This window comes from Atractosteus spatula, chromosome 20 (genome assembly GCF_055471065.1).
Source record: "Atractosteus spatula isolate fAtrSpa1 chromosome 20, fAtrSpa1.hap1, whole genome shotgun sequence".
In the NCBI taxonomy this organism is placed as follows: Eukaryota; Metazoa; Chordata; class Actinopteri; order Semionotiformes; family Lepisosteidae; genus Atractosteus; species Atractosteus spatula.
This window is the reverse complement of record NC_142725.1, coordinates 14,614,770-14,642,471: the sequence shown is the minus strand read 5'-3', so window position 1 is coordinate 14,642,471 and position 27,702 is coordinate 14,614,770. Positions and strand designations below refer to the sequence as shown.

The following is a 27,702-nucleotide window of genomic DNA, read 5'->3' as shown; positions in this document are numbered from 1 at the left end:
GAAAGTTAGGGTATGTGAAAAGACAAATTCCTAATACAAGAAATTGTATATGGCCAATAAAGTGATCTTATCTTATCTTAAATAAACAGGTAGTGGGGGGACTACATTTACATACACTCATTGAACGGTTTTATTGCAGAGGGGACAAAGGAGCTCTTATGTTTTTATATTAAACACTGTCTCCCTGACAGGAAGATTATGAATTGAGAATGGAGAGGATGGGTGGAATCAGCTATGATGTTCCTTGCCATTCTGAGAACTGTATTATGGTATAATGCCATAGCTGAAATAAATTTGGTCCACCATGAAACACTGAGCAGTCATAGAATATACTCCACATCAGGTGTTTTTTTTAATACACAACTGCCAAAATATGACTCAGTTCCATGAAGTGTATTTGCCTATTAACTCAATGAAGTAAGACATTACCTACTGTGAAGAAACAGAAAGGCATTACACAATTTTTTACATTTCTTGTTAACAACTTCATACAGTCAGAAAGTGAAGACATTAAATTTTACAACAAGCAGCAATTTTAAATAATTCCAGGCTGATGTTAACAGTGGCAGATCTAAGCCAACCTTGGCTATCACAGATGTTGTTGTTACTATGATAACTGTCACGGACTGAAGGCACAGTAAGAGTAGATTACTGTCCTGTGGCTGAGGTTCTCCACAGTCCATATTAATACAAACATATTGAAAATCTTGTTTTTATTCAATGAAAATATCTTTAGCAAGAGCTTTGTTTTGTTAAAACAGCACAGTAAGGAAGGCTAAGGTTTTAAGAAAAAAAATGGTTTTGGTTAACCCATGTGGCATTTTTAAAATACATGTGTCTACATTTCATGTTCCATCAACCACCCTTTCCTGGGAAACATTAGGTTGTACATGGTTGATATTTAGAAACAAATTTCTAATTGTTTGCTTCATTAAAAAAGAAACTACGATCTTGACACCAATTTACAACATTACAATAACCAATCACTGCTTTAGCCTACATAGTCAGCTGATTCTGCAGTGATAAAAAAAGAGTCTGACGTTTAGCTGCATTTGAATGCTCAGACAAGTGTGGAGAGGAGAAAAATGCACCCCGTTTGTTTTCTCTCCTTTTCACTCAACTCAGACTGGAGATCTAAGACAACCTGGGGGAAACAGAAGTCACAGCTAGCATTTAAATTCTCAGACAAAAGAGGAAAACGACTGGAACTGTAACAGAACCTGCCAAAGAACGTCATGGAAGAAAAGCCGTTAATTTCCATCAGTAATGCAGTTTTACTACTACCCTGCCTGCGTAGGGGGAGACTCCCCTGGAGGCCCCTGAGGACACTGTAATACACACACACACTACCATATTGTTCTCCAAGCAGGAGCTAATGGAAAGCACACCAAGAGGAGCTGTGCAGGCCAGTTTGAGCAGCCTGCTGCCAGCACACAACAACATGGGGATTGTTAGAGAAAGGCAGGCACCTCTCGGTGTGACAGGAAAACAGCTCAGAGAATGCAGATCTCTGCAGTTTTGACTGTCCTGCCATGTCAGAATTTGCCTAGTTTACGCAAGTCATTTAATATTTGGTGTAAATTAACTACAGCTTCAACAAAAGCAGTGAAACAAGCAAACAAAAATAATCTCTATTATTTTGCCTCATTGATTTCCCACCATCAGAAAGCATCAGGAGTTTTTTCTTTGCTTGATCAAGTCCTTTTCTGCCATCTGAAGGTTTTATGTCAGAACCCTTTGCCAGTACAATGTTCACACAGTACCCATCTTAATGTTTTAGTGAAACTCATTGTAGGAAATGCAAAGAGTCTCTGAAATACCACTAAAATAAGTGTTTCAAGCTGGAAACCTGACTGAAGAGCAAGCTCATTTATACGACACATTTGCTATGATTCAGCAAAGGAAATGTGTCAAAAGGAACTTCAGCACCTCACAAACTTACATTGGCAATGTCAATATTTCCACAAATTACTGTGTGCCTACCTGGATGAAGTTTGTAGCCACAACACGAAGTCGGGTAGCTGAGTCTCCAGTTCGAGCAATCAAGTTTGGCCAGGTCTGCTCCAAACAATGTGCAGCCTCCACTCTACCCAGCTTGTGCTTGGGGATGAACTGGGTTATTACCATCTTCAGAAGTTTCAGGGAGGCTTGGAAAACCTAGGACACCGCAAGAGGTCAATATAAAGGAAATCATGAAATCCAAGACAGGCTCACAGAAATCCTTTCTTCAGATTTCCAGCTGAACTACTGGAATATATGTTCATTAAAATATGTTTATGAAAGTAACATTGGCAACACTGGCTAAAATGTACTCAGGGCTTTTATGACCTGGCCTCCTTTATGTTGTCTCTTAACCAAACCAGTGAAGCAATTTCTCTCTTTGCCACCTGATCAGCTGAGCAGTGGGGCTGCTGGTACAGAATGGCTACTTTGCCACACAGCTGGTGGGTGTAGTGGATCCGCTCCTGTTTTTAAAGCACTTTGGTGTCCTTCAGGCTGAACAGCCTTATATAAAATTCAAGGAATAATTATTAATAATGAAACAGCATTTGAATTTCTATATGAATGCATACTTGGAAAACTTGTTTTTTTTAGCATTATATCCAAGGTTGTTCTGAAGACTGGACAGCACACGTGTTCATAAACATTATTCAACAACCTATCAAACATGAAAGGACAGTTTTTAATTTGAGCATTTCCTAATGATCCTTGCAATGGGGTTTCTGAAAACATTTACTTGCGTTGAAAACGCAATACTTGGAGTTTCAAAGCTTTCAACACTTAAATGCCCCTTAATCACAATGAAAAACAACAGGTTTTCATTGAACGCCAATTTCTATAGTAGACAAGCACAAGCTTTTATCACATTCTACTGCACATCCACCTTCAATGGTAAACAACTTCACCGACACCAGTGAAAAACTAAGGGGAAGTACATTTTAGATTAAGAGTGGGAGTGCCTTTTTACACAAAGTGTTGGGGAAGTCTCAAACAAGCTATCCAGCCAGGTCAGGCTGTTATAGGTGATACCATGGATTTCTTCCAAGGATCATCTGAATGAGATCTTCGGCTCATTCACCAGCATGCAGGTGAAATGGGGTTTGGATGGGTCTTATGCCTCCCATCATTTGTAAATTTCTTAAGCGCTTATTGTTAAAGAAGTGGAAGTGAAATGTAAAATGGTGGCTGTTAAACCACTAGTGAAAGCAAAATCTACAGTTTGTAGTATTTACAGTAGATGAAAGGGAAGATTAAAAAACTGCCAATACTGTCTTTGTTGTGAAGTACCTTATGTGATGAGCAACGCCTAAAGAACTACAGCTTTAGACTTCCTTTTCTACTACTGTAAAACATTTGGCTACAATGTCTCCTTCTAGTATTCAAAATTAATGTCACGGTATAATTAAGTTCAATCAGATATTTTCCCTGTTTGCAGTATTATTAACATGCAACACAAGACAGTTAATTAAAATAGCAGGGATTCCTTTGTCACAGTAAAAAAGCTTCCTTATTACTGACATTAAAGAAAATCTTTATTTTAGAGTAACATTTCAGGAAAGGCTGGTGGGAATGTTGCGGGGACTATGGACTTATTGTTCTGAGTCCTAAGCCGGACCGCAAACTGCCTGTAAATTAGCCGGGCCATGAAAAGTGGCAATTTGAGTAGCTCTTTGAGGAATTTCAGAAATAAGACGAACTAATTAATCAGAGTGCTGACAGCAGGACAATAACAAAGTAAACACTGCAGGCAGAAGATTGAAACGTTGGCCTTTAAACCAAGGGGAATGGGAGAGACTAAAACGAGGGCAGTATCTCCACCTGCACGGATTCGCAGCCGAGCACAAGCTCGTCAGGAACGAGGCTGGACATAATAGCACACGTCTGCTGTCAGGCACTGTTTTGCATGACAAAGACGCAGCCTCACACAGAACATTGAGGAAGAGGCCCAGTCTTAACCGAAAACTGTAATGGGGAAAATTCCCTGATGATGGGACAGCATCCTGTTTTGCACTCTCCATACTCCCCTGCGAGAAAACCTCTGCTCAGCAACACCCCTTTTATTTTATTAGACTAGAACAAAGGCAATAAAATGTGAGTTAAATTTTGGGTGATCAAAGGAAGAACAACTCTGTGCCAAATATAAAAATACAGTGGCAACAAATATTCTGCAATAAACTGTGTACTCAGTATTAAAGTTTTATTGCTTCTTGCCTGAAAATGCTTCATAAAGAAATAGAAATATCTTTCATTCATAATACAGTATAAAGAAATATCTTTATCCTTTTTTACTAAGCCCTTTGACATTCAGATAAAAAGGAATTAAAATAATAGCAAGTGCTATGGTTATTATTCTATAATTTGTTTGCTTAGCAGATGCCCTTATACATATTTGTTGCTTTATCATTAATCTCAAAATATACGGAAAACCCAGGATAGTAACGTTCAATTAGATGAAGCAAGAGGTTTTTGTAAGAAAATGTAACCACACGCTCTCGATTAACTCTAAATGTTCAAACCTGGTATGGCAAAACAAATAATTGTCTCGGAAAGCAACACAAACACATGGATGGGACAAATACAAAAGATGATCTTTGGTTCTTCCTCCTACACATTTGCAGATGTACTCTCTGGCAGTTACTTACAGAAGACACCTTATCCGAGAGGGATTTCCTGACCAAAAAGATAGCGGCTCGCATCAAGGTCTTCAGTTCTTCCTTAGGCATTCCTGATGGAACATCCATGAGCTTCTTATAAACAGCTACCAAGGCGTCCTCACGGTAAGACCAGGTCTTTGAGTAGGCCCCTGCCACCTGGCATATTGGGAATACAATCACCAAGTTCACACATCGAGAATACAGGATTAAGATCAAGAAAATCACTTGTACATGTGAAACAATCTCAAGTTAGGCACCAGTTACACCTTCACTATTTATCTCCTACTAAGATGCAATCTTCTAGGATGCTGGACCAACATGGATGGAATCTGTCTCATCACAGCCATCACCTTAACTTAAAAAGGGGGCTTTACAACACAGGGAAATTCTCGTATTCAACGTCCTCCAATAACAGGAATAAAATAAGGCAGTGCAAGCAACCATTAATGCAGCTGATGTTTAAGCAAAAGATTTTTTAGAGCAAAAGAACTAAAAAAGGTTGAAAATGAAAGGCGACCATTCAGTCCTTTTAGTTTGTTTGGTCACTGGCAGCTAACTGATCCAAGGATCTCACCAGGCTGTTTGTTGTAAGAAGACAGGGTTTTGCCTTCCTCCAACACTATCATAGGAACATGATAAAGCTGGTGGCAACATAAATCCTCATTAATGAGCAGCAGATCGAGTTAGTTCCAGAGCATGTGCACGTCCAGACCAAGGAACATAAACCTGAGACGGACCGACAGGCAGCACAGCTGCCTAATGACTACCTGATCGTCAGGAGACAACCACAGACAGCTGTCCTGTCACGCCAACCAGTGAGAAATGAAGAGAATCTCATAATCTGTTGAAAACGCTGTAAGACTCCGGCTTGGTGTTATAAATGCAGACAAAAAATGTGTGAATGCAAAAAAAATTAATGTTTCTGTTCCAGAGCAGACAAACCTGTCTTGCAGAGTCACATATTTCAAAAATTAAAATGAATCCTTGTTATGAACAGTTTTGTCTGTGACCTAGAGGTGGACATCCACTCAACAGAATACCATAAATCCTAAGATGGTACCAACTAAATTCTTTGACTATGAAAATATACTTGACGCTATTTGCCAAAAAAAAACAAACCACATGCGTTAACAACCAAATGTACTTTGCCCACAGAAGATGTTGTAAATGGTTTATTATCTGACCATCTACGTCTATGTCAATCACCACTAGGTTTTCAGACCAAGCAAAAATACAGAACATTTATCTTGAAACTCTTGATCACTATTTTGACTTCAAAATGTAATGCAGGGTTAATAAGAAAAATATTGAGGTGTTTCTAATCCTGGAATTTTATTCTAAAGGCATGGTTTTGCTGAAGAAATTAATTTGGATATAATTTGCATTGACTTCTGTGTATACAAAGCAGATATGGAGAAGCACAGTGAAGTGACAGTCAGCATAGACACCACACAGCTCTGCGGCTCACTCCTGTTCCAAAATGTTTTCTCTGGACCAATATCCCAAAGGAGGTGATCGAAGATGTCCTGCCAGCCTTACCAGTCCCTCTCCATACACCTCAATGGCAAAGGTGGCCTCCCTGAGAGCCTTCTCTGTCAGGGGCTCTGGCTCTCCAGTGATGCCCGGGGTCCTGGGGGTCCTGGAAGAGTCTGGGGGGGGCGACTCTTCCAGCTGGCTCTGCCGCTCCCCCGTTTGTTTGCGCAGAGCAGGAAGAGGCCTCTCGTCGTATGGCAGGGCGCTGACCTAAGGGAGATACAGCAAACAGACACCGCGAGGTTCAGCAATGCCCGAGACAAGAAACATAGCACACACACGTAAATTACACAAACAATGATACACAAACAGGAACAATTATTGCAATGGCTGTACTGATGTTAACAGGGCAACGTTCAAACCTTTCTAGGCTATCACAATCCACTCCTGCTCATTTCCAAATACTATACTAAAATGAAGAAAATGGTGTTTGCTTCTGGATTGTTATTGGTAATTAACAGTAAGCTTTACACTGTTAATCCTTCTCAATTTCTTTCAGAAAAGAACTTGCCAGAATGTAATGAAACCATTCGTAGAGGTGAGATATATTATTCCCACTGATATAACTAGTCAGGAGCTACGCAGTGAAAAAGCAAAACAAAAGTTTTGCCAATTCATGTTTTGAAAGTTAACAATGCACCCAAGGATGTCCTTTTTATAAGCCAACCCAGACAACAGTCTCCATTTCAAGTTCGAATAATAAGGGATTTTTTCCTTTGGTTGAACTCAGCCAAGACTAAGATCAACCAACTGTTTAATTGTTTTAATTAAATGCCGAAACTCTACCTACAGAATGTCATTCCTGTAATAAAATACCTAACGCTTGGTTACAGTACAGGGAAAGAACTGCGATACCTCACATTCAAAATCAAATAAGAGCTCTTCTCAATAAAGTAGCGACAAATGACAGAAGAATGACTCTCAAGAGTTGCTTAATGTAAGAAAATGTTATCAACAAAAAGAGGCTAATCAGTCCATCTAACTGGTTTCATTGAGGCATTTCATGTAAAAAGCCTGGGTCTCTAATAATCCATTGTATGCATCTTCAAACTGCAAGTATTGTTGATTCAACATGTTTTGACCTTTATGCCTGCACATATTTCCTTACTGGAATTTCCAAAAAGTAGAAAGAAAAATGTATAAATGTTTCATAAACTTGTTAAGTTGAGCCCAAATGGAAAAAGGCATAAAACAATGCTATATAAAATCAATAACCTATGATCTTCCTGCATCTGCATTATTGTCCTCTGATCACGGGCATGCCATGCTCTGTGGAAGACAGGTGTGCCGGAGCTGTATCTGAAATAACGTGGTACTTCACAGTGCCGTGACTTACACTGATCTTGGGCGGCTCTGGCTGGGCCACAGTGGATGGCGGGCTTGGGGTTCGCAGAGGGGTCACGGGCCTGGCGGGGAGTGACGGCTCTGGATCGGGGGGTTTCTCCGGCTTTTTGTCCCTTTTCTTTTGGGGCGGAATTTCTGCCGGTTTCACCTGCTGAGGAGAAGCAGGATGGCTCAGGGGCTCCAATGGAAGGTCTGCCATCTTCCGGATCTGGGAGAAGGAGATCAAAGAATAAAAGAGCGATTGAGAGGATGAAAAAGAGGGAAAGTTATTGTCAAATTGGTTTCTAGCTCCCAGCCCTGTAGGCCTTGCCATTTCACTGACATGTCACAGATTTAAGAGGGAAAAAAGAAAATAAATAAAAGGCTATTACTTTAAAGATTACATCATTACTACAGTAAACACTTCAACTGAAAAGACAAGTTCCTCAGAGTAGCGCGTTTGTTAAACACATTTGGCAGGCTCCAGCTGCTGTACACTGGCAGCTCCAACTAAGGTTCATAAACACCTCAAATTCAAATAATACCAACGTTCTTAACCATTATGATGCATAAAAGGGACTTTTCATCCTGAGTTTCATGACAGGGCACCGTACGTGGTGTTTGTTAATCTGAGCATATAAGACAAAAACGAAAATCACATACAGTACTCACCGAGCCCATGTCAAGCAAATTGTGTATCTCAAGCTGCTGATACACTTTCAGACGGTATTCATCCATCTGCTGTTTCTTCTGCTTGGCCAAGTCATAGTCCTCCTTGTCAATGGCACAGCGTTTTTCTACCTCATAACGGCCCAGGTGCTCCCCAACCTGAAGAACACATGCCAAGAGGCAATGTGAAAAGAATACTTGCAAAAACAAGGCCGTTTCATTGATTTCAGTACAGAAGATACTAATACTACTAATATTAATAGGAGATGGGTACCCTGAAGTACTGTGGAATACAATGAAAGCATCTCAAGAACTCGGGCAGATAATTACACATCTAATTTTCATGACCGTTCAGTCCAACACAGTTCCATTTGAAGCAAATCATTAATTGATTAATAACGTTTAATTCATAAGATGCCATTTTAGAGGAACAGAAAAATATACAGTTAAAAGCTTCCAAAAACCTGGAAAAAGATGGACATAAATCTCACAGGAAATGATGGCATCCTGTGACATAAGTATCCTCACCAATAATGCAGGTTGGCAAACGGTTAATATGTACAGGATCTGTACAGTAGTTTAAAACTGTAAATGTCTGTTTCTGCTCTTTCCAGTTCCTCGTGGGATTGAAAGTCAATGAGAATGTGCACTGTGCACTTTGTTGTTAATTCAAAATATTCACTTCACATGCTGATTTGCACCCATCGGCCTTGTTCTATTTATTTTGGACTCAGTTCTCGAACTTTAATATGTTTTTAAACGTAAAAGATGACACACAGGATGGGCAATGCCAAGGGAAAGTGTTTCTGAAAAATACACAATTCTCTTTAGAGGTCAGATAGGTATATGCAAAGAATAAGAACAGGAAACAGTTTTAAAAAGTTTTTAAAAAGCCACACAGAGCACCAATTATTTTAGTTCTTAACAAATAAAGAGGTTATGAAAAAGACCCCTATAAGGTTTTAAACCTCTATTTTTTCATTGCCTGAGAAAATGAAAATCCCTTTACTGCGATTCAGTGCACTGCAACACCGTGAAGGTGCAGTACCTTCTGCAAGTCGGCGATGGCCTGCTTCAGCTTCTTGGCAAAGTCGAACCTCTCCTGCCGCACTGCCTCGTGTTTTTTCTCGTCCAGCTGGCGGATTATTTGAGCCACCTCTGGATCTTGGTACATGTCGAATGCCAGGTCATCCAGTGGGGAGATCGAATCAGATTTACTGTTCGGGACGAGAAGAGAATCCCCAAAACACACAGGAGTGAGTGGAAATGGTCTGCGTGTACAACTGAAGGGCAGCAGGGTGACACCTCGAATAAGTCTATTCATGACGTTTAGTTATGGGCCTTTCAGGTCAATTTCATTTTTTTCCCCAGTTATTATTGTTAAATACCTGCTCAATTCGGAAGTGTCAGATGCGTGTTTCGCAGTCGCATACTCAAGGAGCGTGATGAGGGCAGTAGTGCTACTCTGACCTGACTTGACCTGCCCACCCACTGGCAGTCCACTGTTCAACATGCCGAAAGCTCTGCAGTGCCTGACAGGAGTCCTGGTGTGAAGTGGAGGTGCACTGTGTCCTTCAGCTACAGAGTCTTCTGTTTTTGCCAAGAACCTGGAGAGCCCTGGCTTACTAATCCCAGCCCTAGACACTGGCGGCACACTGAGACTGTGTGCTACTAACCTAGTGGGCTAGTGACATGTCACAGTCCTATCTACTTTAGTAATTATGGTATTTAGTGATCTTACTGCAAATTACTTTTGTACCTGAATAAAATAATATACCGTGTGCATTTATAATAATTTATTTGGATTAATTCCACATGGCTGAGCCCTAATTGTATGTAAAGTGCTAACAAGAGCTCTAATTACCTTAAATAGGTTCCTTCCAGGGTGACATCATTGTGAATGCTGTTGAGATAATGTTCAATCAGCTGGTCCCTGTTTGGCTGCAGATTAAAAACAGAATTTGCAGCATATGTCTGATCTCATAAGAGAGGAACACGTCATCTTTTAATGCCAGGGGAACGGGTCATCTTTTTTCAAGAGTCTTCAGTAGAGAATGTTTTGGGTAACAGTGCAATTATAACAGCAAAAAGACTGACTATTCTGAGCTAGTTTAGAATAAAAGCCACATTATTCTAAATCATATACTTAACTTTGCATGCAATGTAAGAAATTTTAAAAAATGCAAGCTATCTCAATTTTAACAATTGAAATATCTATAGTGTATGCTAATGTGAATGGTTAAATTAAGTTTTGTTATACAAACAGTGAGAAAAAGACAGAATGAAAGTACTGTTAACTACCCGTAATCTATCTCCGGAAACAAGTGCAACAGAGTACAGTAATTTGCAACACATTCCCAGTGAATATAAAGCAATTGTTATCCTAGAAATGGAAGGAGATTCCAACAGATTATTCTGTAACAATGCTGTAATTGTTTGGAGGAATCCATTTTTACATAAAAAAATCAATCTCTTCATCCAGCAGAGGTCAGTCTGCACTTTTATCAGATTACTCGTGTCCAACTCTTGCAAAAACATCCCACACAGTTAGACAGCACTCTCATCATGTTACTGCATTCCTCTCCTCTTCCTCCACCTCAAACAGTGCAAGTTAATCAGCTGGATGTATTTGCAGCATACAGAGAAAACCAGTTCAAATTTCCTCAACCCTCCAACAGCAAAACAACACACCATTATCTTATGTAAATATAGGCACTTTTTGTATGAAGTATTTTATCAAATTTTATGAGACAGTGTTTCAGTATTATTCTTTAAATCAAACTGGCCACAAATTAAAAATCTGAATCCAGACATGAAAAAAGTCCAGAGGCATGTCACCTGAAAAGGAAGCTGCTCATACAGTATCAACTTAAAGAATGTAAACAGCTCCCTCTAGGGTTTTTCTGCAGTACTGCCACAGCTAACATTATTGAAGCACTGTAGCACAACTCTCCCAAGATATATTCAGGGACTAATGACTCAGAAAGGTGAAATAAAACAATAAATTAACTCACAATCACATCCATTTCACTGCTGTCTACCGAGTCTCCAAGAACATTTATAGCAACTAATGCAACCTGAAATAAATAAAAAAAACAGTTTGAATTTTAACAACTTTTTGCATTCCAAACTTTTAATCCAAAGACTGCAAAGATTATATACCATCAGGTCACTTGTTATGAATTTCATTAAAATGTTTCTTTTGCAATGAGGAAAAACTTAATTCTGAGCTAAAGTGAACACTGTGATGAAAAATATCAGTTGAGTAAGTTTAGAAATAACTTGGAAGATGTATCCTTCTACTTATATACTCTTGTATACTCAAGTCAACCATGCTGAGATACATGGCAAAAAAAGTTGTATGCAAAGGAACAAGTAATAGGTTTATTCCATGCTGAAAAAAAAGAAGAAAGAGAACACAACGTTTCGGCTGTGGAGCCTTCTTCAGGTGTGAAGTATACAACATAATAAAATGGAATAGATCTAATCCCCTCAAAGGAATAAGTAAATGTTTGTCCCATGCTAAAAAGAGAAGAAAAGAAGGCTCCACAGTCGAAACGTTGTGTTTTTCTTCTCTTTTCTGCATTAAATGAACAAGTAAAGGTTTCTCTGCAGCCTACGTATGCTGACACAACTACCAACTTGAACTTCTCTAATTCCCTTCATACTCTTACTAAGGACTGAATTTCTCTCACCTGATTATACAGATTGTAGCGATTTACATGGTTTTTGTGAAAGATCAGCTTCAGATATGTTCCAACTGCATCCACGTGAACAGACTTCAGCTCCCGAGCTTTAAACCCTGTTTTCTCATTGTCTGAAAGAGATACATACCTAGAAAAACAACAACTGCTCAGTGCTACAAAAGTCATAAGTGTATCATTTGTCCAGGTATACTAAATACTGAGATTGAAAACACTCTTGCTTTACAGGACTGCTTAATGATTTTCTAATTATATCTATTTTTATTTTCTAAAGATAGTAAAGTCTTTTCTTTAACCTTCCAGGAAACCTGAAGAACTGTGTAGGCCAAAAGCACTGTGCAAAACCTCTACAACAGGTGTAAGGCAAAGAGTTGTACAGTGTTGAGTATTACAAGCATGTGCATGAAGCCTTTCAAAACCTGCTTTTTCTCTGTATCTGAATAATGTATCTACCTAAAATAGGTAGTAACGAGTAGAATTTGAGAATTCAAAGCAGAAGCAGAGAGACAATCAGAAAAAGGAAAGGCAGACATACTGTACCTTTGGTAAACAATGCTTCCTAAAATTAGTAACAAGTAGAATGCCATGTCATATGACATGAAAACATGAGTGTCTGCATTTAAGTCCATTCATCATGTCTGCATATGTTTGACTTTAGCAGTCCTAAAGATACTTTCAGGCAGCACTTAGCTGTTAAAAACAGGTTACTTTTTTGAGCAAATTTTCAAGTAGCCTTCTCTGCATGCAACCAGTGTATAAGTGACATCAGTGTAGGTGGTAGGAACAGACAGTTCCAGCTCCAGCATTTTCTCCCAGTGTTCCTGCCTCGGAGTGAAGCACATTATTATGCTTTCGGGCATGCTTCCCAGGTGAAAACGCCAGGCCTTCTGCTTGTCAGCTAGGAAGGAAATCGCCCATTTTCTGGCTAGGAAAATGTTTGCTGGCACTTACCCAAGCCTGCAGAACCTGTCTGATGGATTGGGTGAAAAGGACTCTGGCAGACTGTCGCTGATGTAGAACTCAATCTTTGCTGAGATCATGTACTGGTGGGCCAGTAGTTGTAGCTTCCGGATGCGGCAGCGCTCCACCAGCTGTAGAGTAATTTCCTGAGGGTATGGGCAAAACCTACGTAAAGCCAGATGTGTCATTATTAGTAATGAGTTTTGCTCACTTTCTTTTCCATCCCAACTGCCAAAGGACAAAAAGGCCCCAGATAATATGGCAAAGGGTTTACTGTGAAGTTACTGTCTGTGACAGTATATCATTTTCCAGCATATAATTTTTTTGTGTAATCTGATTTTTGCAGTAATTAGAGGTGGCTTCATCTTTTAGTACCAGAATACCAAAAATGGGAGTATTAGCAAACACTGCAGAAGTGGCACAGAAACTTCAACTGGTCTTAGGAAAACAGGATTTAGACAAAATATAAGCAGCACATGCAGGTCGTACACAGTATAAACACAGGAAACACAAAACATGAACAAGGTATATAAACAATAGGTGTCCATTATATCTTCTATGTGTTGAAGCAAAAAACAAAGAAAGTGGAATATTTGTCCATGTCTGTAGGAGTGCAGAGTTAAAATCAAAGGATGTTATGTTAAAATTGTACAATGCACTAGTGAGACCTCACCTGAATGCACTCCCCATTAGTTTCCCTCATACATATTAATAAGACTGTTGACCCTTTATAACAGTACAAAAATATCTCCAGTTTGAAACAAGACATCAGATTTTTTTAATGAAACTACATGAAAAGGATGGTCTGAAATATAAATATGACAAGCCTCAATAGAGAATACCACAGTAGAAGCTGTTTATATTTTAACTATAACAGCAAAGAGCTTCTCTAACTCACAATTCAGATTTCCATGTTACGCATCACTCTAATCTTACTAATTACCTGGCTGATCTCCATCCATTGACGGTGGGGGCATGAACCATCAGCTCCTTGGCATTGTAGTTATCCTCATGTCCAGAGGAACTGACCACTACAAACCCTATCTTGCGTGGCATTCTGCAACAGTAGGCAAAGTGACAGGCAAAAACATAGAGGTTATTATGCGTCACAATGCAGTCAATTTTTTAACTTGTCGAAAGATATATTACTCGGGCTCCGAAGTAGGCCAGCTAGCAAAGGTGCTTGCCCAAGTGAAGAGCTCCACGATCCAGACATTGCGGGTGTGAGGCTGGGACATGTCACTAGCCAACAACTGTCTGAGCGCCACTCATGGTAGGCCTGGGATTAGTCCACCAAGGCTCTCCTGGCACCTCAGCCACCGCTAAAACTTCCAGGAGCTCTCCGGCCTCAAGGGAGCTGTCACAATTAACACAGTTTTTCTCGAGTCAGCACTGAATCAGAGCACAACAGCACTAGCAGCCCTGAGCCAAGGCGCTCCATTGGCGATTTCAAATAAACCAGAAGCTTAGGGTTCAAGACTTTAGGAAGTCTATCAGTATGTAGAAAGTTAATTTTTTCAATGGCTCCGGTGATGGAAGCACAACATGCTGTTTTGATGTTATGAAAACAAGGGTGTTTACAAGGGCTTCATATTGGCTAAGGATAGAGATAAGCAACTAAATGGGAGCTGTCTGCAAAACTATCACGACTGCAATCTATATTTCAAGGGTCACAACTGTGTCAGTGGGACTGGCTCCTACACAGAATAACACAGGATATGCACAATGTGCCATTTTCATTCCTACACTGAATTAAATCTTGTATACTGTTTCTACATTTGTCCATTTGAAAAACACAGATCTGAAAATTGCTTCATTACAAATTTTAGAAAGCAATTTAATTATTTCTTATACAGAAAGTACAACTGATCAATCTCACTGTGATATGTCATGATGGACAAAGAGTAAAATACAATAAGGTACAGTGCAGTCATGGTACATGCATGGCAGAACATAGGCAGGTGAGTTAAAGCAGAATACAAAGAGTGGAAAACCAAATAAATGGTCTAAGTATGGATCCTGGTATATCATTCTATTATTTACATGGAGCTTGCACCTGTTAGAATCCATAGGGCCCTTAAGAGGACAAAGCTACACTGTGGCCCCAGTTTGATCCAAGATGGCTACTGAGAGCTAAGTACTCATAAACAGGAATGTTAGACACACCCATGCTTAATGAATGTAGGGCACTCCGGTGTCTGGGAAATGAGATATTGGAATAGGTTGTACTGGAGTAACAGAATATCAGTCCATTAATTAACTAATTGTAGCTTAGAGCAAAAGAATCAGTCTGCAGAGGAAGGGCCTTGTGGGTGATCACCCTGCCTTAAACCAAGGAAAAGTGCCAGAGACCCACAGTACCTGTGAGGGCACTCTGCTGGTAGGAAAACAAGACATGGTGATCCAGGAGCAGATGGGTATCTGTACTCAGAATCAAGATGTGTTGCATGAGTAACAGCTGCTGTAATGGGGGCATCGATGTTTATAGAAGAATGCTGCTCACCAAATAGGATAAGCCAAGACTGTGAGCAACAGACTCCCAATATTAGGCAACTTGGCTGGTTACCAGACTGCGGGGATCATCAATTTGTGTGGTGGCTTGGGACGAATGCTGTACTGAGGGGTGCTGCAGTCACTGGACAGACCACAACTGGCTTCGTTTGGCTGCTCCATGTACAAGAGAAGATGCTGAAGTGTCTCTAGGAGTCAATGTTTACGAAATCTTAATGAGTCTGTAGGATTCAGCAATCTGCGTGGTAGTTTGAGAAAATACAGGGAGGGATGCTAGACAAATGAGCTGTATGGTGCCGTCATATGTCTGGCCAGCTAAGAGGAAGCAGCACGTTTTGTGACTCAGAAAATTAAGGACACAGGCACCACAGTGTTCATAATGAACACTGTCATAATATCTACAGATGAATGGGTATTCCGAGATATGTAATGGAAAGACCTTCAGGGAGAGTAAAGTATAATCTGTGCCTAGACTAAAAAGAAATGATTTGCTCAGTCTTTCCCAGATGAGGGGAGGGGACCAACAGATGATCAATAATCGCAGAGGGACTGTACAATAGCATCAGACTGCAAAAAAGGGTCATGGGATACAGTGATGCAGTCAAATGAGTTTGAAAAATAAAAATTCATTTGCAAAAAATGAACAACTTCACTTGCCCTTTACTGCAGTGTAATACTTGTATACCAACAAGGTTCTTGTCAGATCATAATGACAGAGTACAAGGATGTGCAGTTACTTGTTCAGGGGTTATACCATAAGGTAACAGTAAAGTCTGGGCCTTGAACCAGGACCACTCAGTGACAAACCCTACTCCTTAGCCATTGCACCACCTAACCTCTCCAACCTTTAATACATTTGTTGCACATATGCTTTTCCTGGATTTTAAAGACCCTTACTTTAATATAATAATTCCTTACTCTTATATAGTGCTTTTCTAGACACTCCACTCAAAGCACTTTACAGGTAATGGGGATCCCCTCCACCACCACCAGTGTGCAGCCCCACCTGGATGATGCGACAGCAGCCATAGTGCACCAGTACTTTCACCACACATCAGCTCTCAGTAGGGAGGAGAGCAGAGTGATGAAGCCAATTCACAGATGGGGATTATTAGGAGGTCATGATTGGTAAAGGCCTGGAGGACATTTGGCCAGGACAACAGGGTAACACCCCTACTATTTTCGAGAGAGACCCTCGTAATTTTTGAACCACCAATTTCAAGGTTTATATATGCCTTGCTGAATCATCTCAATTTCAGTAGTCTTAAGTGGATCGAAGCCCTAAATATATTTGATTTGTATAGAAAATAACCTCTGGAGGGAGCTGGATACTTAGTTATGCCTTCTTTAGCGTAAAGCGGGATACCACATGAGTTGTCAATCTTATGCAGAATCAGGGATTCTAACAGAGATGTGAGAAATTCGCTAGAAAGCGAACCTTGCTGTAGGACTTTCGTGAAAAACTCACCTCTAGGCACAGCTTCAGCGTCATTAAAAACGCACGGCAAAATCAAATTGTAGTCCTTGCCTGCTGTACCGGGGTCAGTTAAATCCCTTCAAGAAGGCGAGATTTACAAGCATTTCCTAGAAATAAAAATGAATTAAAATACGTGAATCGCTCGTGCCACTGAAGATGCGACCTACATAAAGTTGTTGATATTTCCAGTTGTTTAAAGCTACACCGTTTCGAACACTTTTAGAAAAACAACCCGTTTTGCATAAATCCTTTGAATACAAACAAAAGGAATTCTGGAAACCTAAGGTTATTGCACACCATAGGCTGAATATTAAAGATGTTTTTCTATAACGATCCTTTTCACCCTGCAATGTGCACAGATGTAGGTAAAACTGCTTTGTCGCGCTTGTTGTAGTTATTGTTTAAATTGACGACTGTTTCTGATTAAGAAATAAAAAATGAATTGAACGTCTCTGTATAAAAACGATTAAATCAGACAGAAAGAACTACAGAACGTAGCTGCAGAAGAACGTAGCAAAGTTTGTCAAAAAAACTTTCCTCTAATAACAAAATGTTCTCTGACCTACCCAAATGTTGTTTCGCTGTCCGTCTATATGTGACGTTATAAAGTCAAATTAATTTAGATTTAAATCGAAACAGCTTTCAAAACAGACATCGAAAAACAGTGCTGGCATTCAATTAAACTAATCAATTCTACTTAAACTGATTGACATAAAACTTTGGTCTGGTTTTAGTAACCATAACAGTGGTGCTGAAGCATCACAAACTAATATACTAATATTTAGAATTTATTTTTTGTAGTTTTTACTTCCACCCATTTCTCTAGCTTCATCTCCATAACCACCGTTTGACAACAACTAGGTGACATCCTGTGACTTCCTGAGTAACAACCCGGAAGCAGATTTCATTCTACTTCCGGGTGTGGGTTCCTTCTTTTCTGTCTCCGGAGTTCAGCTCAGCAGCATGGAGGGAGAGAGTGTAAACCGGTGGGCAGAGATTGAAAAGGCTGAGAAAGAGAAGAGACGAGAGCTCGTCCTGCAGGGAGCCAACATCGATAAGAAAATTCAGCAAGCTGGGGGGCTGAATCCCAAAATATACGAATTAACACTACTGAATTACCTTGAAATCAGCCAGTGTCCGAGTCTCCGGGCATTGCATCAGGGAATTGAAAATCTCCTCCATCTCCAGAGTCTGATACTCTGCCGGAACAAACTGTCCGACATCCCCAAAGGCGTAGGCAGTCTCAAGTTTTTGAAAGTCTTGGACGTCTCCGTGAACGAGCTGGTTTCCTTACCCGATGAAGTCTCGCAGCTCGGCGAGCTCACCACTCTGAACATCAGTTGCAATAAGATCCAAACCTTGCCCGGCGGGCTCAGCAGGTGCACAAAGCTGTCTTCCATCAACATCTCAAAAAATGAGATCACCAAGTTCCCTGACGACTTATATTCGGATGAGCTGGAGTTGCTCAGCACAATCATAGCCTCGGAAAACGCGATCGAGGAGCTGAGCGGAGAAATCCGTTGTCTGACCGCTCTCAAGGTTTGTATCAATAAGCCTCAGCAGTACACGTGCTTAAGAGGAGAAAATGAGCTAAGTTAAATTGTATCAAATTCACAACAATACGGCATGTGTTCGGGATTTTTCTCAGCGTCGCTATTATGTTGGCAGTAAATCCCTTTGGCCTATCATTTAAAAAGTTGGAAGTGGGTAAGAGGTGACAGAGGTCTTTCAGGTGGCAATGATGGTCATCTCAAATTGTCAGTTGTCATATCAAATACCTGCTGTAGGTTTTTGCTCTGATCCCCTGAAATTTACCCAGTGGAATAGTCCAGGCTGATCTTTTTATTCTGTCTGTGTCCTGCAGAATTTGGATCTGTCTAACAACAGGCTGACTGACATCCCCGCCGAGCTGGCCGACTGCTCCAGGCTGAAGGAGATCAACTTTCGCGGCAACAGCCTGAAGGATAAGCGTCTGGAGAAGATGGTGAATGGCTGTCAGACCAAGTCCGTTCTGGACTACCTTCGAGCTGGTGGGAGAGGGAGAGGAAAGGGCAAACCCCAGGAGGCTGGGGAAAAGGAGGCAGGGAGAGAGAGAGAGAGGAAGAAGAAAGCTGACAGGCGACAGAAGAGCAAAAAAGAGACGGAGGAGGAAGAGGAGGAGGAGGATCTGAATCGGCTGGTGGTCAGGATCCTGCACGTGTCCGAGGGCCCAGCTGCACTCACGGTAAAGGCCACCCCAGCAGTTAAAGACGTGCGGCCCTACATCGTGTGCTGTGTGGTGAAGGGGATGAACCTGAAGCCCGGGAATGCCCTGAAACGGTTTCTCACAGCGCAGGTAACGAAACTCTTGGGGTTTGTTTCAGGTAAGGCAGCAGAGCCGGCAGGAGAGTCATCTGAGCCAAACCCAAGCAGACTGCGGTGTCTGCACAGAAACACAGAACGGGCACGCTGTAGGGTCAGCCTTTGAAGGCAGTTCTTCTCGCCAAAACAGAGCTGCTCGTTCACAGAGCCGCATGTCTAGTACATGGCCCTACCCTTCCGAACAGCCCTGGGATTTTCAATGGCCAAGTAGTTTAATGTCTGATCTGAAGCATGGCTCCTCCTACCGAGTCCAGGGTCACCCTGCTGGGATATTTGTGGGGGAAACTGTGATGCAGAGGGAAGAGTCTCACCCACTAATTCACAGATGCCACCTACCAGTAGGAAACCGGTTTCCTTCAAGGCCCCCTAACTCAGACCAAACACGGCCCGGCTTAGCTTCTGAAATCTGATGGGGGCTCAGGGCAACTGTGGGGGGAATGAAACTTGCAGGCTGGGGTAAACAGTGTGGATTCCTGCAGGAGTGGTGCATAAAGACGATGGAGGAGTTGATGTCTTTTAAGTAGTGCAATATTTATTTTTAATAAATGAATGTTTGTATGTGATTTGAAAGTCTCTGTGTAGGTAAAACATAGCTGCTTGGAGGCAAAACAAATTTCTGAGAAATCCGACAATGAAATATGATCATATTGTAAATGTACACGAAAATGTACTGCATTTCATAAAGGTGCGGGCAGCTGCACCGCTTGAAAGCTTTTTTCCAAAGTGAACCACTAGGTGGCACACTGGTGTTACTGAATAGCAAAGCTTTTCCGATTGTAAATTTGAAGAACTAAAATATGTTCTGTTTAGTTTGTGACTTTGGCCATATACGGCTTTCAGGAGCTCCAGTGTTAGCACGGGCTATATTCTAACCCTCCACCATTATAGCACTGCCAGAAAATGCGTTATGCAGTTGTTTGACCGATGGAGCTCCCTGTGGTTGTGAATTTAGATCAAGCTCCACGATGAGATCTGCGAGAAGAGAACAGCTGCCACTATAGCGACTCATGACCTTCAGCTCGTCAAAGGGCCTCTACTGTATGATGCAAGGCCACCCAAAACACTAAAGGTAATGTGTTCCTTAAACACCCCAATCTCCTGTTCACCCCTGGGATGCATGAACCTGTGCCGTTAACATATCCTGCATTCATTTTAAATTTCCTTCAGTGTAGCAGTTCTGCTATTATGAGCACAGCCTATTTTTATTTCTTTAGTTTCTTCAATAATTAAATTGGTTTTTGGTGAAGGGAAGTGGGGTAAAGTAGTTTTTTTTCAAACTACGTTTTTGTAAAAAAAGGTTTTCTGGTTCTCATGAGGTATTTTGGGTTTTTGAATTTCTGTTGCAGAAAAATGACAGAAGATGAAATATGCAAATAGATTTGTGAAGCCTTGGATTTAAGAATTATTACTGGGATTTTCTGGTCAGTGCTCCAGTTTGAGCTCGTCTCACAATAAATGAAGCCACAACAGAGCCCATTCATTCTGTGTTTTTTTTAATATATATATTCTACTTCTCAACTTTTGTGAGTGCTCGGTGCAGAGAACTGTTGCAAACAGCCAAAATCACATATACCCAAGTCCACCCCTATACTATTGCATAATGTTTTGCAGTATTTCAGTATGTAATATGTGATAATTAAAATACTTGTGCGTTGACTTTTAGTTAAAAAACATTGACCAACTAAAAGAAACAACAGTAATCACAAATTTATAGCAATCCGTTAAAATTCCTCCTCTGCATCCAGCGTGCACAGTCTTTCTGCCTGCGTGATGAGCACACCCCACTGCAATAAAACTTGTAGAGTCATCTCCAGCCTGTCATTGGAGGCTGCCAACCGGGAGCGTTTGCTACAATATAAAAACAAGGCTCAGGCACTAGCTGGGTTCATCTCACGATCCTGGTCTGTTTTGTAGCTGATTTGAAAGCTGCGGATAACCTTCAGCTTGGTTTCATTCTTCCATATAAGACGGCCAGACCGAATCGCAAATAAGCAAATTCGCAAATGTTAAATTCACGGAGCCCCTGTTAAACTTCTGGTATTAGTCTGCCGCTAATGACATTGTGCAGCTCATTCTTCATGTCTGTCTTGAATTCTTTTGGTTAGTGTTTTATTGTCCAAGGAAGCTCCTGGAATCCAGTTGCAGTTTTGTAGTTGAAGTGGGTCTGCATTTTAAACAACAGTCACTCAAAGTGCAGAAGATGGGGAGTTAGTAAGGGATGGAGCGATGCCAGATTCTTCTTTTGTGCAGAATCCAGTTTCTGAAGCCCAGGTTTAATTAGGTGCATGCAGCCCTCACATTACTGCCAGTCTTAATAATAAATGAAGGCTGAATGTTTCTCCACTTGAGCAGGGGGGTTATTGTTTCTGTGTACGGTTACATTGCACAAGACAGGTATAGAGTTATACATGCTGGAGGCACAGCACATCACTCTATGCAATTGACACGTAGCGATCTTTACACTGAAGGATCTCCGAGAGGATGTCTGGAGGCTTGGATCAGGGTGTTTAGCACATAATCATTATTTTGTTATGACCTAAAAATTCATTTTTTATTTGTTAACAACAATAGTATTTGTAAGTTAATAATAATTTGATAATAATAGGGGGCTACCATTAACAACACGTGTATTCAAATTGGGTTTTTCAATTAACTGTCTAAAGAATTATTGGTCATTGTGACAGTGATCTAGGCTCTACTGGAAAACGGTGCGTATATATTCATCCTAATTGTATATTTATCAGAGGTGGGCTGTTATCTAGTATTTTCAGTCTTTTAGATTTCACACTATCCAGTACATAAAACCTGACACTGCAAAAAAAAGTTTAAATTGCCTAAATAAGTGAATATTTTAAAAATGATAGACAAGATAGACGAAACGTCAGAAAATCTAATAGCTATCAGCTCATTATATTTATTAACTCCGGATATGTCTTAACTCAAGTAGAAGATTAACTTGTTGAAGATAACATTGAACTTTAAATTTAATTTTTGCACAATTGCATTTAACCCCTTAAACGTAGCTGCGCAGTTTGTAAGGATTTTCATCCTCTTTAGAGAAGTCCTGAATATTGCATGTAGAGAAAAAAACATTTGAATCTTCCGAAGAGGGGCCTACTCACAGAAGCCCACTGGGTTGTGCCTCAGTGACGGGCCAGTGACAGACGCTTGTTTTAACTGGCAGATCGTCCCGCTGGGCCGGAAGGAGATGAAGGCAGCGGATTTAGTGAGGCAGCTCCAGCTGGAAGCGGAGGAGCAGAGGAAACAGAAGAGGCGTCAGAATGTGTCTGGGCTCCACAAGTGAGTGACTGTGTTTGACCTTCCCACCCCACTAATCACGGATTACAGACCAGGTGCATGACTGCAGCACTTCATCACCGGCGGCCTGGAGTCTCTCCAGTGCTGACCCTCCAAAAAGTTCCCCACCTTTGGTCAATGCATTTTGTGAAGAACTGCGGGTTCTGAGTTATGATTCTGTTTGCAGCTGTCTTTCCTGTACAATGTATTCCTGTGCGCAGTGGATAGCACAGTCACTTCACAGCTCCTGGGTGCTGGCTTTGAATCTGGCCCTGTCTGTTGGCATCTTCTCCCCATGCTCAGTTGTCCAGGAAGGGTCCGCAGACGTGCTGTACAGGTCGATCTGCATTGCTCAGTTGTCATTTTGCAGGCATTCATGCGTGTGCCATGCGGTCTCAAGTGTCATCTCCCTTTGTTTGCACCTGGTGCCTGCTGGGATCTAAGGATCAAGGTTACTGGTAGATAATGGACGTGTGGACTCTGTTTATGTTCAGCATTTTTAAAACTTTCCTTTTATATGACCTGATTTAGTATATTCTCCCTGGTAAGCAGCATAAGAGACTAATGATAACCATAGATGTCTTAATCCAGGTCTGAAGTCTTTAACCTTCTGTGCTGGCGTTCTGCTTTTGTGGTGCCCTTTTCTCAATATTTCTGCGAGCTGGTTCATGTGTTGTTTGCACTCTGCTGTGTCTTGTCTCAGGTACCTGCAGCTCCTGGATGGGAAGGAAAACTACCCCTGTGTGGTTGATGCAGACGATCATGTCATCTCGTTCCCGCCAATTACCAACAGTGACAAGACAAAGGTAACCACAGCAGCCTGTGGGATCAGTGGGGCAGGGGCACTGCTGGGCACTCTCAATATGGTTATGTGGCAGTGTTCAGCACAGCATCTATTGATAACAAGCTGGTGTTGCCCTCGTAGAAGACTGGTTTCTGGAAGGATGTTATGTGTTCAATATATCCATAAAACTGTGCAAAGTGCAGAGTTTCAGGATTAAACATTTCCTCATACCTTATGTAGCCCATTTTATTGTGTCTCTCCGGATATATTCCCACCCATCTTATCAGTTATCTTGTTTCTTTTGACCTCATATTGATAGCAAATGCTGACTCTATGATCTGCTTACTACAGCATTCTGTGCAGATGGCTCAAACTCATGATATTCACCCTTCTGTACTGCAACCAGCTTGTGCCCCTTTTTTCCAGTCATAGCAGACTTGTTGTGGTGCTTGGATGCCAAATTATGAGGTGGAGAAGAGGTTCTGTCTTCTGTGTGACAGACTGATTATCTAATGGACGCTAGCCATTGTAAAGTCTTCACGATGCACAAGAGGGTTCAACAGGTTTGCTAGATGGAATTTTTACCATCTGCTGAGTGTGTGAATAAGTCACTTGTTGGAACAATGAATCATTCAAGTAACCAAAAAGCAATTGAAAAATTAATATTTCCATTAAGGATGAAAGAGTTTTGCATTTTGCATTGATATCTGATTTGCACCAATGTTAAGAATAGCCATTAAATTTTTGATTACATAGACAACTGATTTTTATAGGTCTTATCATTTCAGTGTTTTTTTACTGCATGAATAGCCATAACAAAAAAAATCATTGACATATTTTCCCTCATCCCCAGATGAGAAAGTCTACTAGAGAGCTATTTGTAGAAGTGACCAGCTCAACCAGCCTGCAGATCTGCAAGGATATCATGGATGCTATGATTGTGGTGAGATACATATTTTAAGGAGTTAAACACCAAAGTGTTCATAAGATAGGATCACTTTATTGGCCATATACAATTTCTTGTATTAGGAATTTGTCTTTTTTTGCACACCCCAGCTTGCTCTCTGAGACACACAGACAGGGAGAGTAGTTTGGGGTCAGAGTGCAGGTCAGCCATTTATACGATGCCCCTGGAGCAGCTGGGGTTAAGGGCCTTGCTCAGGGGCCCAACGGAGTAGGATTCCTCTGCCATCGCATTTTGATCTCTTATCTGATAATCGGAAATTACCAGAAATTAACCTGAATGAAACGATGGCATTTTAGTTCGTCTCTTGCTCAGAGAGAAATGAACTTTCTTGATTTCTCTCCTTGAGCTATTTATTCAGCACATCACGTGATCTTAAGAAAAAGAATAAGTTACATTTTTTCAGATATGTTTTTTTGCCAACAGATTGTAGTCTGGCCACTGCTTGCTCTTTTAGTGCCATATAAAACCTGAAACTGTCATATTATTGCAGAATGCCTGTAGGACAGGCTAATGCAAGCACTCAATAGCATGTGTATAGTGCCTGTACCCATGTGCAGTGTTCTGAAGCAGCTAGAGCTGCTTGAAAAAGGTACTGAAATAAATGCGTTGTCTGAAAACGCTGCTCAGTAAAGGTGATGTGTCTTCTGCACATCTGCCGTATAAATAGTCATCTCATCTCAATTTTTCTACAGCTTACTCCTGGTGAGGGTCGCGACAAATAATTGTTGTCATTTGCAAATTGACAGGAATAATAAACAACATGCAGCTCAGTAAAGCTTTCAGCAGGCAGATGACAGGTCATTGCAGATCTAAGCCCAGATAAACAAGTGCTCTGTTGTAACACAATAAAAGGAAAATCCTGCACTCTGGTAAAGGAGCACGTTCAGGGGTGGCTGTTAGATAGTGAGGGCTCTCGCTGCACTGGAACGTGCCGTGAAAGTTAGAACTAGCACCTGCATTTCCTCAGCAGTAGCCCTCCTCCTGTCTGAGCTCCAAGAAGCTGCCTGTTGTAATTTGTGCATTCTTGGTTACAGTTCTCAGGTACCTCCTGAATATTTTACTTTGTTTAAGCAAGTGTTTGAATGTCTATTAGAAGCTCTTAAGATGAAAAGCCTGCTTATTTATGTTGGTAGAAAATAAGAGAAAACAAAAATCAAGGAAAACGTTTTTTGTATCCTTTGAGTAAAGTATACATTTCAGATCTGTAAATTTATAAGCCAGACTTATCATAATTAGCATGTATTTGTGTATAAAGATTTTAATTGAGGGGTGGCGATTAGGACTATGAAATAAGGCTGACTTTGGACTTGTGCTTGTAGCCACGTGTATTCTAGAAATGCAGTACTTGCAAAATCTGTACTGTGCTGCAAAGATTATTTAAACAGCATTGCAAAGACTGCTCTAATACTTTTTTTCATAAGTGCTAGTATAGATTTTTTTTAATTAAAAAATATGCAAGTATTGAGAAATGATTGGTTTGTGCACACTTTATAACAAAGTGTCGTTGTTGTTTTTTATGCATATACTCACAGGTGGAAGGTCTTGACTGGTGTGAGATGTACTGTTTTTATTCAGGTGAATAAACTGTACAGATGACTCTGGTGACTTGTTTTGTTCTTGTTAGATAAACTTCAGAAAGAGATCAGCCTAACCTCACCAGCCGCCAGATACAATGTGTCCTTAACTATCTCTGTTTTGCTTTCTTTGGCCAGAAAATGGCAGAGCTGAACAAGTTCACCTTTGACCACCGGGAGGAAGCGACATCAGACGGAGAGGACGGTCCAGCACGCTGGGAGGAGGCCGCGGAGCCCCCCGCCGATGAAACCGCCTCTCCAGAGCTCATCGTACAGCAGGTTCGAATCGCGGACACGGATGGAAACCTGAAAGTGGTCTACCCATCTAAAACGGATCTTAACGTGGACGTGAGAAACCTGACTGTTATCCGCTAGTGCCGAGTGAGGCCTCTGGTCCTGTGGGATCGGCCCCGATTCCCTCTGCATCCTTTTGAGCAGTAGTGGCTCTGAAAGAGCTGTTCTGGGTAAATGGACATGAAAGTCCGTCTGTTTTGCTGTATTGTTGTGCTGTAAAAGTGAACAAATAAGAAGGGAAAGAGTTACTAATGAGTGGAATCCAGAAGGCCCATCTAGCCTGTTTGCTAGTTATCTATCAATCCCAGGATCTCAGGCAGCTGTTTCCTGAAGGAAACCAGGGTATCAGCTTTAACACCATGGCTGGGCACCTTGTTAGGTGTGGAACACAGTTCGTATGCTTCCCTTAAACACCTCCTGTTCAATAGCTTTGAGAAGCCTTTTCTGAAGCTTATTTTTATAAATAGCAGAGTTGATCAACACAGAAAAAAACACTTATCAGGAGGAGGAACAGAGCTGTCGTACCCAGCACATTCTACCAATAAGTAACAATGCCAGGCAAATGGGGAAGGTTTAAACAATCTTAAAATGAATTTGTTCACTGTTCTTTTTTTGCTCCCCATATATATTTTGTAAAGCACTTCATCTTTGAAATTTTCAGGTGCATATTACACTCAAACAGTATTGAGTGAGGTAACTGGTATTGATTAATGCACTAACTTTGTAGATTCCCCTAATGTTATTTCCCACATCATTTTATAACACTGCTTTTTGACGTAAAGGCATGTAATACTCCTGAGAAAGGAAGGCCACTTCATGTTATGTTGCTTTAATTGTTGCATAATTTGTTTTTATATGGGACAACTAATTTCTTTTCCAAAATAAATATTCCCATAAGAAAGCTCTATATCTTTTTGGAACTGATGTGATTTTTTCCAACACTTCTTACTTCTTAGTACTGGAAGAATTCTGCATGACAATTTAATGATTCATATTGTGTTGTTAGCTGTAGTCTGTGTTGTTTGTCAGATAAAATTATTTTCCTTTTGTACGGGGCATGAAAACATTCAGCCCCTTTAGTTTTTAGCACTTAAGATCATAAGCAAAGTAACGCCGGTCACTATAATTACTCGATATTATCGTTCTGCCTGAGATTCCACACGGAGAAAGCATGTAAGACGCATCAGTTTGCACTTGACGTGTAATATCCCTTTTACAATGGATACCTTCACTGTACCTCATGGGTTCTCCACACGCTATCTCCAAAACTGGAACGGTCCAAGAATATGTTTAGAAATTAGAAGATGCTTGCGTCATTGATAAAAAAAAAAACTTATACAGCAAAGCGTGCTTTAAAAACGATCATTTGCATTGGTAGGACTTTGTTGCGTGAGGACAAAGGGAGATTAGGGCTGAGCACTGTACCCCGTTTCACCTGATCGAGCCCTGAAACGGCGCGGCGCTCGAAGGGATTATCCGAGCACGCCTCAGGATGTACGTTACAGTCCGGGGCGCTCTGCACCGCCAGGGTAACGGTGCGTACAGCCGAATCAGTGACGCCCTGAAACTCTATGGGAATTCGGAGGGGACCTA

The 27,702-nt window shown here is 41.0% G+C and overlaps 2 protein-coding genes across 2 annotated transcripts in view; one reads left to right on the top strand and one right to left on the bottom strand.

Annotated features, from left to right (window-relative positions):
- The window catches only part of cep104 (centrosomal protein 104), a 33,735-nt gene extending 16,032 nt beyond the window's left edge, over nucleotides 1-17,703 (bottom strand). The window contains exons 1-13 of the mRNA XM_088938497.1: nucleotides 17,399-17,703; nucleotides 16,824-16,939; nucleotides 13,788-13,901; nucleotides 12,836-13,009; nucleotides 11,876-12,014; nucleotides 11,195-11,257; nucleotides 10,045-10,121; nucleotides 9,229-9,397; nucleotides 8,184-8,339; nucleotides 7,525-7,740; nucleotides 6,195-6,398; nucleotides 4,644-4,811; nucleotides 1,984-2,157 (exon numbers count right to left, since the gene is read on the bottom strand). Of these exons, the coding sequence (XP_088794623.1) occupies nucleotides 1,984-2,157; nucleotides 4,644-4,811; nucleotides 6,195-6,398; nucleotides 7,525-7,740; nucleotides 8,184-8,339; nucleotides 9,229-9,397; nucleotides 10,045-10,121; nucleotides 11,195-11,257; nucleotides 11,876-12,014; nucleotides 12,836-13,009; nucleotides 13,788-13,900 (1,653 nt within the window). The 5' untranslated portion in view covers nucleotide 13,901; nucleotides 16,824-16,939; nucleotides 17,399-17,703. The remainder of the gene's footprint in view (nucleotides 1-1,983; nucleotides 2,158-4,643; nucleotides 4,812-6,194; nucleotides 6,399-7,524; nucleotides 7,741-8,183; nucleotides 8,340-9,228; nucleotides 9,398-10,044; nucleotides 10,122-11,194; nucleotides 11,258-11,875; nucleotides 12,015-12,835; nucleotides 13,010-13,787; nucleotides 13,902-16,823; nucleotides 16,940-17,398) is intronic.
- A 63-nt stretch (nucleotides 17,704-17,766) lies between these two features.
- lrrc47 (leucine rich repeat containing 47) lies at nucleotides 17,767-27,015 on the top strand. The gene is made up of 7 exons (XM_088938400.1): nucleotides 17,767-18,371; nucleotides 18,697-19,167; nucleotides 20,146-20,262; nucleotides 22,378-22,493; nucleotides 23,194-23,296; nucleotides 24,128-24,217; nucleotides 25,954-27,015. The coding sequence occupies exons 1-7, from the start codon at nucleotides 17,796-17,798 to the stop codon at nucleotides 26,188-26,190; spliced, it is 1,710 nt and encodes a 569-aa protein (XP_088794526.1). The 5' UTR covers nucleotides 17,767-17,795; the 3' UTR covers nucleotides 26,191-27,015.
- The last annotated feature ends 687 nt before the right edge of the window (nucleotides 27,016-27,702 follow it).